Source organism: Trichosurus vulpecula, chromosome 2 (genome assembly GCF_011100635.1).
Source record: "Trichosurus vulpecula isolate mTriVul1 chromosome 2, mTriVul1.pri, whole genome shotgun sequence".
Taxonomy (NCBI): Eukaryota; Metazoa; Chordata; class Mammalia; order Diprotodontia; family Phalangeridae; genus Trichosurus; species Trichosurus vulpecula.
In genome coordinates this window covers 296,923,706-296,937,735 of record NC_050574.1, presented here as the reverse complement: position 1 = coordinate 296,937,735, position 14,030 = coordinate 296,923,706, and the positions used below count along the sequence as shown (strand labels likewise).

The window sequence follows — 14,030 nt, the reverse complement described above, 5'->3', positions numbered from 1 at the left end:
CTTAAAATCATGCTATTCTTTTTGTATATATATTTTTCCATAAAGAGCCAGTTGCTAGACATTTACCTGAATACCTTTGAGTAAAAATGAAGTTAAGTTGCATTGTCATTATATGTGTTTCAAAGTATGAAGCAGACAATACATAGAGAGAAGAGAAATATCAACAGGTGATGAAATAATCAAGGGAGATCACATTGAAAAAGTTGGATTTGAATTTGATCTTGCGAGTCAAGTAGAATTTGGATAAGGAGAGATGTGAAGGAAAATAATTTAGACAGAAAGAACAGCATTGTCAAGATTTGGAGATGGTAATGATTATGGTGTGTTCAGAGGATAGTGAGGAGGCTAGCTCAGATGGAATGGAGGATATGTTTTGGGGACCATAAAGTGAATGGTAAAGGTAGGGCAAATTTTAAGAAAATCTTCATTTCCAAACTGATAAGAATGAGTTTATTTCTTTATAATTGTACTAAAGGAGGGTATATAGTAAATTTTTGTTCCATTGAACAAATGGCCATTCATTAACTCCTAGATAGTCCGGATAGTCATACAACAAATGAAAAGAAGTCAAGAAATTGATGACAGTACTGCCAAACTACACAAGGAAGTTATAAGTCTTACCTGAACGATGAACATGGCAATGTGATGGAATTCTCCTCGACCTCCCTGCTTAACAGGGACTGTCATAAAGAACTTGCTGCCATCTTTGGTAAACACAGGCTCCTCATTCTACAAGTATAGAAGTACATGTAGTGATCTAAGATTGACATTAGAAATAAGCATATCCACTTACATTGCCTTAATACAATGATTACACAGAAACTTCATTTCTTGAAATAACTGCGAAAAATCCAGTAAGAATTAGTAAAATGTTCAAATTCTGGGATATTAAAAAAAGAAATAAAGTATTATTAGTTTCAAATGCACACAGATCTATGCATAGCAAATGCTATATAATAGAAGACATTTGTGGGGAAAGAAGTACAGTAATGAAAATTAGAATGTTATACATGAATTTGCAGATACATGTATATGCATCATAAATGGAAATGTAGAGAATCATAATTTTGAAAATCGCAAAGATTCTCAGAAACCAGTTAGTCCAACCTAGACATCATGATAACATAATACCTGTTAAGCATTTTGCAAATTTAAAGCACTGTACAAATGCTTATGATGATAATAATTATATCAATAGCTAACATTTATATGGCTCTGCCATTATTGTCTTATCTTATGCTTACAACAAGTCTACAGGGACAGTGTAATTACTCCCATTTTACAGATGAAGAAATGGGCAAACAGAGTCTAAGTGACCTGTCCAGGTCCACCAACTAGTATACGTCTGAGAAAGAATTTGATCACAGGCTTTTCTGACTACAGGCCCAGTGCTCTATCCACTGTGCCAAATATCTGCCAGAGGAAGACTAAGAGTAGGAGACTGAAGAGGAGAAGGAGGAAGAGGAAGACTACAATATGACATACTCATACTTTCTCGTAGACATCCAGCCTGGGAGAACCTACCACCTCTGGAGGCAGTCTGTTCCACATTTTGGCATCTCTAATTCTCAGGAAGGTTTTTTGTTTTTATGTTATTGGGCCTAAATTGTCTTTTTTTGTAACTTCTATCCATTGATCTTGAATCTGGAGCCAAACAAGAGAGCTCTAATCCTTTTCCTCTATGACAATCCTTCAGAAACTTAAAGACAGTTATTGTGAGTCCCATAATTCTTCTGCAGGTTAAAGACCCCTAAATCTTTCAACCAATATTCAAATGGCACGTTCTCTAGTCCCTTCAAATTTCTCATTTGCACTTCTCTGGGTACTTTCCTGCTTTATCATCGTCAACCTTAAATAATAGTTGCTAGAACTGAACATAATACTCCCAATGAGATGTGACAAGAACAGAATACAGAAGGATTGTTATCTCATATCTGGGAGATATGTCTCTCTGAAAGCAGTCTAAGATCACATTAGATTTCTTCTACTGCTATGTTATGCCACTATTTCACACTGAGATTGTACTCCACTAAAATCCCTGGATGCTTTCCAGATCTCTTCCTGTATGGTACTTGAGAAGTTGGTTTTTTAACCCATCTGTGTGACTTTACATTCATTCCTATTGAATTCTATCTTATTAGATTCAGCCCAATGTTTTAGCCTGTCAAGATCTTTTTTTTTTTTTTGGTATCCTGTCAAGTTTGCTAGTGCAAACTATGCAGGCTAGTGTCTTTTGCAAATTTGATAAGCATACATACAATCTAGATAACATATTTATGCACACATATAGAAATATGTATATGTGTGTACATGCATAATATGTGTGAGTATTTATATGTGTATACGCCCCTATATTATATACATACATGTGTATATATCCACACATAAATGCACAAAGAACCTTCTAAATTTGTTGACAATGATAAAGAAATTTGTGCTCCTACTTTTTTTACACACTTCCATTGAAATTTTGTTTTCACTCTTATTTAAAATATTAGTTTATATATTTATTTTCATAATAGACCTTTAATTTATAGCTACTAGAAAGGTTAAATTTGGCTTCCTATATTAAAAACAATTCCACGTAGAGTCCAAATTAGTAAAGCTGCAATGCATTATTTTAAAATATATATCGTTGTAATAATTATCTTGAGAAGTATGATAATCATTGCAATGAAATGATATTTTAGGAATAATCCATATACATATAGATGTTATTTACTTTATTTTTATATTATTTATTTTATTTATTTTTAATTTCATTTTTAGTTGCAAATTCATTCCCTCCCCAAAATATCTATTTTAAATATTCAAAGGACTTAAAGGTAACTTACAGATTAACTTATTTAACCAATCTAGAAGAGCAGTTACTTGCTCAAAGTCACACAGCTAGCTTTGATAGTCACTACAACCTTATTTTCTTCACGAACCCAATCCAATCAGTTTTATTTTAGATCATGTTGATCTTCCTGAGTGGGATGGTGAAGCCCTCTCATGGAATCTGGATATTGGCCTTTCTGTGAGTGGAGTGGAATGAATGGGGGTGGGGACCTTTCGACATGGCTCAGGGCTTCTGATTGACAGCTAGGCCTAAGTTTCGAGTTACCAAAATCACCTGAACTGTGTCCTCACCAAATAAGGAAAATGTGTTTTTAAGAGTTTGGCATTAGCTAAATTGTACCTGGGGTAGTAGATTTCCACGAAATTGTGAGCCTGGACTCCACCAATAGAGAAAAAGGCCAGTGGTGGTGGGGCAGGGGGATTGTTTACATTAGAGTATAAAGCTGGGTTCTGCCCTCTGGGCCCCGCCTCTAATTACCGATTGTCTATCCATTCAGAGACCACAGGATTGTAATAAAATTCATTTCTACTTTCTACTTGGAAGCCTCTGAGTTTAATTTGGGTTTAGTTTTTGTCCCACACATTCCTGATGAATATAAACATGTTTAAAATATCAACTAATAATATCCATCAGTTTTTGAGGATTGCTTTATGTGACACATTTCTAGTGATGAAACTTTAATTAACTACTTGATGGAATTTGAGATATTTATAATTCAGAATGGCACAATTTCATTTAAATCATGTTTTCTAAAAAGAAATTAAAAAAAACACCTCAGGATTTCTGTTCATTACTTTATTTCAACAAGCACATACACATCAAGCCACAGAAACAGAGCAAGAAAGTTCTGAGTTTGAGCAGCAAAACACTGTGTGTTGCCACATTTGGAATTCTGGATTTTTTTATAGGAATGGGTAGAAATATGAAAATTGAATCTATAACTTCTCTCCATCAATTTTAAATTATCAGAGAAGAGTGTCAGAATGGATCTCACCTGAGGACCAATAAAACAATAACTATTTCTCTGTCTTACCAAAGAACTGTGCTATACACTAGGGATACTAAGACAGAAACAAAACAGTCCCTCCCCTTGAGAAGTTTAATTCAGTTGGGAAGAGGGATAGAGAACATGCACATAAAAATGAAAGAGAAAATATATACATAATAATTTGTAGTGGGAAGATACTAGCAAATGAGGAGAAAGATATGATTATGATAAATGCTTGGGGAATCCTTCCCTTCTATTAGTTTGAAGGAAGTCAGATAGAAATAGTACTACTGCCTAAATAAAGTGATTAATTTTTAGTAATTGAATGAAAATGTTGGGAGAAAAGTTGATTTATTTCATTGAAAGCATTTTTAGAATAACTCCACTGGACATCAGAATGATTTGTGCAATCTACACTTCTTCATTTTCCCATGTTTCTCTAAAAAGTCTAATTCTAGTTTGGTAAATAGGAATATCTTAACAATGATGAGAATAAAGTAAATGGCTACTACATGGCTGGGTAAGTATACAGACTATTCAAAATTACCAACAATAATAGTGAGGGCCATTTCCAGTGCTTCTGATCTATGTCTTGCCACTGGACCCAGATAGCCCTGGAGGAGAAAGTGAGGCTTTGCACAGCCCTCTTACACTTAAATCCAATTCACCTCCTTGTTGTCATAGTCCTCTTTGAGAAGAAAGGACAAACAGCAACCTCTTTTGAGTGGTAATAGGAGCTGCTTCACAGGGGACCCAATTGGAACTGGCCAGCACAGCTCCTTCCTTCCTTCCTTCCTTCCTTCCTTCATTCCTTCCTTCATTCCTGCATTCATCCCTCCCTCCCTCCTTCCTTCCTTCCTTCCTTCCTTCCTCCCTCCCTCCCTCCTCCCTCCTTCCTTCCTTCCCTTCTTTTCATACTTTAAATCCAATTCACTCTGGCTCTCATTGATTGACTAACAATAGGTCTCAGCCCATTGTTTTGGCCCAGATTGCCCAGAGTGAATGTAAATAGCAGTTGTTTCTGTTTTGGCCAAAAACTCTAAGGGTCTTCCCCTTCCAGATTTTTTTTTTTTGACTAGGCCATTCTTTGAATGGGTGTTGCCTCAGTCAAACTGAGACCTGGGAAAGACCTAGCTGACTATCATGGTCTCCCACTGCATCCTGGGCCCATCTCCAGTCCTAATCTATATCTTTCCACCAGACCCAGATGGCTCAGGAGGAGAAAGTGAGGCTAGTGACTTTGCACAGCCCTCCCTCACTTAAATCCAATTCACTTGCATGTCATGGTATCACATTCCTGAGGTCATGGTGTTTCAAGAGAACAAAGGACAAAAAAAAATGATAATAATGAATGAGCAGTACTAGGTTAACAAAGATCAATAAGTTTGAGTTTGCTCTCCACAGCATAGAATGCAAGCCACATGAAAGTGAAAGTGAGAGAGATCTGCTTAACCACACCTCACTTGTCCTTTCCTACCACCCTAGTCCCACTTCATGTTTGGGTGAGACAGAAAAATAGTTATTGCTTTACTGGTCCTTAGGAGAGGTCAATTCTGATACATTTCTGTGTTAATTTAAAGATGGTATGGAAAAGTTACAGATTGAATTGTATTTTCATAGTTCTGATAGAGTACAGGCTCTGGGAACCCCCTTGAACTCTCCCTGAATCTTTCCACTTTATCTGGCATTTGCTTGAGGCCATAAGCCTTTCATTATTAATATGCCCAAATCTCTGTTACCTCTGCATTGCCTTAGGCTATTTCTCCCCCTTGATCCTATCAATCCCATTCTCTTGGTTCCTGGAAACTGATCTCTAGTCACTCCAGGCCCATGGAGATCCTCTTTAGACTCCTCCTCAATATCCTCCCTGGACCCCTCCTCCCATCACCCTAGGCTACTTGACCACCCCTAGATCCCTCCCACAATCTTTCTGTGTATAAATCTCATCTTGCCTCCATGAAGGTGCTCAGATTCAGTCTAGGTCAGAGTCAGTCTAGTTGAGATTGTTCTTGTCAATGCAAGCATCACAAAATGGTGAGATTTCCTAAGAGTCTACCCAATATGGCAAATCTTTAATAAACTTTGTTTTTCTTTGGCTGTAAGAAGGCTTAAGTCGAATTCATTTGGGCAGGTCACAGAGTGTCAGTATTTTGGTGCCCTGAGCACCCCTAAACCTCTCAAAACCTCAACAGCTCCACCCATTCCTTTAAAGAAAGGCCAGAACTCCAAGTATGGCAACATACCATGTTTTGCTACTCAAACCAAGAACTTTCTCACTGTTTCTGTGGATTACTGTACAGCTTTCCACCTAACAGGACAGTGCATTGGACTCAATGGAATCTGAGCCTTATCCAAAATGTTGGCTTGGTTTGGTGAAAATAATTCCTCCAAGGCAACATTTTAAACATCTTCTCTTTCTTTTGTATTATTCCCACAGTAGCTAGTATAGATGTAATGGAATAAATAGAAGTTTTTAATTGCCTTAAAGGCCAGGAGCAAGGTCATAATCTTTTTAGTAGAGCATTTAGCAACACAAAATGTCTTTCACAACAGACTTTGGGGCTTGGGAGTCAGAAGGATCCATGTTGGAATCCTTCTGGCGACAACAGATTTGTTAACCTGAAAAAGTAACATGACTGCTTCAAGACACAATTTGTAAAATCAGGATAATATGTAACATCCTCATAAGTAAAATGAGGACAATAATATAGCCTACTGTAACACAAAAGGTTGTTGTGAGAGTCAAATGAGATTGTATATGGAAAAAGCTTTAAAAATAAAGCAAAATACATATGAGATGAGACCTGAAATAAATAATGATAACAGCAGTAACAATAACATGTCCTCTTTTATGTCTCATGGAATTCAGATAGCAGTGCTACTACTGCATAAATGGATAAATTGGTTGATTTTTTTTAATTCAATAAATGTGTTGGTAAGAAATTGCTTCATTAAGGGCCGGGGGGGGGGGCATTCAATACAAACCCAATGACAAACAGGATTCTAACAGCAATTTTTCAGTACATTTGTTCAGTGCTTCTTTTGCAACACATTGTTGGCTAGGTTTTGTGTGTATTGTCTATGAAATGCCTTATGGTAGCATTAGAGGATTCAAAATATTTAATAGATTCCATCAATTGATAAACAATCTATAACTTCAGTTGAGTATATTTGTTATCAGTGTTTATGACTCTTCTGTGAAATAGTATCTGTTCACTATCTGTATAGCTTTGACTTATCACAGGATTTAATAATATCATTTTGACCATTTTCTCCTTTTTAATCAAAATGTTAACTTAATAAATGAACTTTTATTTTCCATTTTGCATAAAATTAGATACCAAAAAAAACAGAACCCCGTCCCCCCTCCGCCAAGCAATAAGTAAAAAGAATAAAAAGTCATAAGAGTAAATCTTCCCAACTGCATACTCGGCCTCTATATAGCTATGAACTAGCTGTTTTGACTACCCCCAAAAAAATATCATCATGCATGCCTACATTTGCATTAAACTGCAGATAGCACACTCCAAAAGATAATGTATGTTTGTGCTACATTAAAAAAAAAATGAGGCAGGGAAAAATTAGAGAATTTTAAATGCCATGAGTACACTGAATTTATTATTAAAAATTATATAATTTTTTTCTTTGCTTTTTGGTATCCAACTCACTATGAAAACTAGAAAATTGATTATGACTGCTTTTTGGATGTTACTTTAAGTAAGTGTATTTTTTTTTTACAATGCAAGAAAATAGACTTATTTAGCAACCAACATTTTAATTCAACCCTAAAACTTATTATGTTAACTTGCTTACTCCATAAATAAGAATAAAAATAATGACCTTTGCACAAAAACATGAAGATTTAAATACAAAAATGCAACCATTATTTATCTTTTTAAGTACTAGTAATTTTAATAAATATTAGTCCTACTAGTCCTTTCTCCTGAGGAAATAATTATGAAACCCCCCAGGAAATGGTTGTGTTAAATGAATATTTGCTCAAGTCCTTCTTATGTGATGTAGTAGAAATGGTACTGGACTAGGAGTCAGATATAGAGTTCTGACTAGTACAGACTTTATAAACCCTTAGTTGACAAATTATGGTTTTCCAAACAAGAGGCAAACTTGTTCACCAAGGAGGTCCTTCTGTCTAACATTCTTGTATTTTGCAGTCCCCCTGCCCCGTCCCGAGGGTTCATGTATGTAATATGTTGCTATTTCTGTTGGATCCAATGCCCCTTCCAGGAGCCAGAACTTTAAACTATCACAGGATTGCTGTCTGTGTCTATCTGAAGTTGGAGCAAGATTCTCTGAGCCATAAGCCTCCTCCCCCCACTTCGGGTACCTTATTAGTGCATCTTATATCCCCCATTTGCCAATCTTCTCACCTGATTTTGTCCTAGGCACTAGAATTCTTATTTACAGCTTTGCCCAGAAAACCTGGGATCACATCTTAGCTGTGCTACTAGCTAGATGTTTGACTTTAGGAAAGCCACTTAACCTGCCAGGGCCTCAATTGCCTCACCTGTGAAATGACAGGTGGAATTAGATTCATTTATTCTTTCGAAACTGATAAAGCCCCTATTAAGGACATGTGAAGTACTGTTATTTCCTGGGGGGTGATTCAACAAAAGTTAATTTGACTAATGCAGACAACCCATCTGGTTAGGTTAAACTCTATTTTTTTTTTTTGGCCAATGCAGTAGGGTTTCTTTACTGAATTATACACATAACAGCTCAGCTACTTGCTGTATTTTTCATGCCCTATGAAAACAGTAATAAATCATATATTTCTTTTGTATATAACCTCTTCACTGACAAAGCATATAGTAACATATGTGTAAATATTGTTATACATACATATATACACACATGTATACATACGTACATATACATGTGTATATATCAAGGTTGACATATATCTAGCTAGATAAATACCTATATGTAAATATATAACTACATATATAGATATACATATCAAGAGTAACGTATAAAGAAAAATAAAATTAAAAATTAAAAAAAAAACATATTCAAGATCAAGTTTTAAAAGAAAGAGGCTTTATTTCTATTCAACTTTGATTAAATTAGGGAATTTTTAGTTTTGCCTAACTGGTACAGCCTTTAAAATCAGACTAAACAGAACTCATTGGAAAGAGACAGATTAATAAGATAGCTTAAATGCCTAACAATTAAGAAGTTAAGATATCACACATACTGTACCTGTTTAGAAAGCCACACATCTGATGTCATCTCATATTTCTGAAAAGAAACAATTTATTCCATGAGACTTCTACAAACTTATTATACTTGCATTCATCAGTGTGATTTTTGTTGTTGTTAGGTTTACTTTTTCCTATTCGATTACTACAGAGTACTAGAAAAAAGTCTTTTGTCCCTGGTGTCTTTAAAAAAAAGAGCAACTGAATGCTTAAATAGGAAATGGTGATTACATGATCATTTAACTATGAACACAGCTCTTTACTGATTCTTTCAGAATTTTAAGAAGGATACCACCAGATAGAAGGTCTTTTTTTTTTTTAAGATTCCTTTGATTACTTAAGATAAAGAGGCTTTAAACTCCTACGAATTTGTATTTTGTATTTTCACCTCTAGGCTTCACCTGGCAATTAAAAATTGCTACGTTCTTCAAAAGAAGTTGGCACAGAAGTAGGATTAAAATGTAGACATGGACAGTTCTTTACTGTTTCACTCTCAGTATAAACAATTCATTTTTTGTGAGTAATGCTTCAGTTTTAAAAGTTTTAAATACCATACATTCATTTAAAAATCTACTTTATGAGAGATTTATATATTTCTCTGACAAGAGAGAGGACAAAAATGTTGATCTACACAAGATAACGTAATGTGGCAACTTGTTAAAAACTCAGGGCAATGTTTACATGAAGTCTATTCATATTTGGTGCTTTATGAGCAAAAGTTTTATCCTGATATGCTGAAATTTGGCAACAATCTTTAGAAATGTTTATTGTACAAGAAGAATATTTTACCTAATATTTAAAAATACTTATTATTAGTAATGGTTTAGGAAATCATTCTCCAAAACTATCTTTTCACCTCTTACTACATCTCAACTATTATACTATTATATTGAACCATGCATAAATGGCATATTGTTTACTTATGTTTCATTATCTTGTCCAAATCTCTGTTAACCTTCGATATAAACATAGCTTTATCTCCAGGCAAACAATTGCCTTATATAAACTGAACTACTATAATCCAGCATTACAAAGAATATGGCTGAGTCACAACTGTGGCTCTCTGTATCACAGGTGATCATGAACAATTCCAGGATATTGCCAAGCTACTAGCAGCTGTTCCATGAAGGAGATGAGCTCTTTGTCTTGAAAATCCCTTTTAATACAACAGGATAATTTGAGGTGTACATAGGTGCAATGTCTCTCACATCGCATATGTATTTTAATGCTCAGAATATAGCCAGTTGTAGCCATACATCTGTTGGTGATGTCTAGTAAGAAGAAGTAGAGGAGGGTACTTGAAATTCTAGTGGTTCCAGGGATGGGGAAATGCAGCCCTTTGACTGAATCCGAACTTCACAGAACAAGGGTTGCACTTAGGGACCTAGAAGGCCACATGTGGCCTCAAGGCTGCAGGTTCCCCACCCCTGTTCTAACCCTTGAAAATGTTCATTGCTCATTAGACATATTGCTATTCTCCAGCAAATAGGACTATAATTGAATATGCAGCTATGCATATTCATATTTATATTTCTAATCCGTAATAAAAAAGATTTGTCTCTGGCCATTTTCATATGACAATTTTCTAAAATTTTCTTGAACATGCACATTAATCAACAATACATGCAAAACATCATAAAAAGTTGAGCAGTTTAGAATCCTTAATTAAGATAATGTGGATACTTTGAAATAAATAACTCATTTGTGATTGTATATGAGAATCTGTACGAAGCATTAACAACAGCAACAATTAAACCTGAGATGTGAGAGGCCTGTTCCATTCAGGCAAAGTATAAGGGAGAGCTGCAATTGTCCTGTTAATGAAGGATAAATTTCATACTGTCTACACGTATGAATCCACTTTATTTACCCTTTTATTCTTTGCCAAAGCACACAATAGGAACGGGAAAGAAATTGTTTCTCTCTCTCTCTTAATGCTAGAATAATTAAAGTTTAAGGTTTTATTCTGGTTTATTTTTTGTTTGCTTTTGTTCATCTAGTGACTATATACCTAGTTAATAAGTTAATTAGTAAAGAAACAAGAAACTTTTTTAGTCATGATCAGATGGAAACAAAATTTGGTATTGACATACATGCAAATATGTATGTGTATGTATATGTATGTGCACATATGTATACACATATATACCTATTTAACACTTGTTTAATTATATATTACATATATATATATACACTTATGAGTATATATCTTTCCAACTTTTAAAAGTATATATAAATGACATAGATTTATACATCTGAACATATATATTAAATTGTCATGTAGGTATGTAGTTGCCATTTTAAGTGTTTGTAAGCTATAGAGGTGAATGTGTGTATTTCTTTATTTCTCAGAGTATCTGTGTATATTATATGTAAGTGTACATATACATATAAAACATACATACATACATATGTTATATTGCCAACTTTTTAAGTGTGTATCTGTGCATGTCATCTGCATGTAAATATGTGTATGAGTACATACCTGCCCATATACTGCTGCAAAATGTTTGATTAATTGGACATTGGAAGTATTTCTTTTAGTAGCAACAAAAAGTGAAATCATTCAATTTAATTGTAATCTACCCATCTTATCTTCTAGTAGTAGCCATAGGTAATAGAGATGTAGACTTTTCTTATGTAAACTCTTTTATTCTGGTGTGGGCAAGAAGAGGGGAGAATGAATTAAAATGTAATAGCACCAATTTTTAAAATTAAATTCAACTTTTTAATTACTGTTTAGGCCCATTTGAATAATAGTCATTTTCCTCTTTTAAATTACATTTTACAAATATCACCTGCCTCCTCACCTCCTTCCCCCACCATGGCAGACTATACTGACAGCATTTGTTCAAAGAAGAGAGAAAGACAAAAAATATTCTCAGGTTAATTAAATTTCAAATAATTATTTAAGATAATTGCTCTATTCTTGGGAAAAGATTATGAGATCAGAAATCTAGTCCAGGATATTAACAAATGTGGCCTTGCTGCCTATAATCTTTTTTATTAAAATAAAAAAGGGAAAAAAGCATATTCTTTTTGACCCTAGGGGATCATTGTTCTCCATTGTTTCTAGGAAGCTGTGAAGATCAAAGGACTCTCAGTGGCATGGCTTGGAATGTTTTCATTTTGGAGTCCACATTTACTTCCTTTGTGTTTCTGTTTAAAATATTAATGATTTTATAGAAAAAAGTTCCCAGATGTCCCTTTAGAAGGGGACATCAAACAGCCCTAATTCAGTGAAACAAGGAAGAGAACACATACTCACTTTGCTACAAGCTCCTGTAGTTGTCTCGCAGACAGTCAGAATGGAGATGTTCTGAGGTCTGTTTAACCATCTCACTACAGTCTTGGTATTGCTCACCCACTTCACCATGGTGATATAATATTCTCTAGTTTGGACACAAATTTTGAAAGAAAACATTCAGCATTGTATAGGAAAAGTTATAATATATGTCTTTCTTTATTGCCTATTATAGCAGAACCTTAAAGACAACATAATAAAATTTAGCCTATGCAAATTTCCAGCAAAAAAATTATGTAATTTTGAGGAAAAATAATAATAAACATTTAAGTTTTTTGGGAGGAAACAAGCATTTATTAACCACCTACTACGTGTCAGGCACCATGCTAAGCATAATATTTTCTCATTTGATACTCACAAATATAGGTGCTATTATTATTCCCCTTTTACCGATAAGGTTAACTGAGGCAGACAGAAGTTAAGTAGTCCACAGTCACATAGCAAGTATCTGAGGGAAAGGAAGGGAAGTGCCTACTATGTGCTAAGCCCTTTATAAATATTATTTCATTCGATCCTCATAACAACTCTGAATGGTAGGTGCTGTTACTGTTCCCATTTTACAATTGAGGAAACTGAGGTGAACAGAGTTTAAGTGACTTTCCCATGGTCACATTGCTAGAAAGTGTTTCAGGTTAGATCTTCCAGCCTCCAGACCCAGCACTCTATCCATTATACCAACTAAATGCCTAGAAGGCCCTGTCTGTTTCATGGTACAGTGGCAAGAGGGTTGGATTTGGAATCAGAGGAAGCTGTTCCAACAACAGCTGGAATAAACATTGAAGTTGAGAAAGTAAGAAGAATTTTAAAATTAATTGTGCAGAAAACTAGTAGTCAGTTCTTTGTGTCTAAAGTGAGAAAATCCGCTGGTTAATATGAACATTTTCTATGTATTATTTATCCAGTATTAATTAATCCATTAATCAATTAAGGTAAAAATTGTATCAGAATCAACATAGATAGATACATACATCTACAAATTACTATTATTTCCTCTACCAAAGATGTTTACTAAATTCATTTTAAAAGAAAGACAAATTCTGCAGTCAATACCACATCTCAAATGAAGATACGAGGTTCTTTAGGCATCCTAAATAGTTCACAGGGCTTCTGGGTTATGAAGAGCTGTTTGGTGATATCAATGGCAAATTATAAGTTAAATGAATGGAATGAGTCAGTTTTGTCCACCTGCTGGCTTTCACCATTATCTATATCTCTGCTATTTTTTAAAAGTCTAATAAAACATTGAAGGGCATAAACTGAATTTTGCTCTTTGTTTTCTGGTAGAGTAAGAAAATAGAGCAAGGTGATATAGAATTATCCTCTATACAGTATTATGATAATGGAAAAAAATTGACAGTTTCTGCCCTAAACTAGATTGTCTATAGTACCATTCTAGGAAAACTCTATGTTATAAACATACTAGGTAAATCAAATACAGACCAAAGAAAACTCCAATGCAAATGATGCTAAGTTAAAACTTTACTTTTGCCACAGAGGACTCCACTTAACAAAATGACTGCAGTGGAATCATGCCAAAGATGACCTGGAAATATCTCTAAGATATTGGGCTCCACTAGCACAATTCCTAAGTACTGCCTTAGAACCAATCACTCCTCAGATGTGATGGAGCCGTTAGAAGTCATCTGTAGTAGAGAATCACAGATCTAGATCGTATAT

At 34.7% G+C, this 14,030-nt stretch overlaps 1 protein-coding gene across 1 annotated transcript in view; it reads right to left on the bottom strand.

Moving 5' to 3' along the window:
• Positions 1–14,030, bottom strand: part of DPP10 (dipeptidyl peptidase like 10) — a 97,298-nt gene that overhangs the window by 66,064 nt on the left and 17,204 nt on the right. The window contains exons 4-6 of the mRNA XM_036745895.1: positions 12,318–12,441; positions 9,051–9,089; positions 622–729 (exon numbers count right to left, since the gene is read on the bottom strand). Coding sequence (XP_036601790.1) covers positions 622–729; positions 9,051–9,089; positions 12,318–12,441 — 271 coding nt within the window. The remainder of the gene's footprint in view (positions 1–621; positions 730–9,050; positions 9,090–12,317; positions 12,442–14,030) is intronic.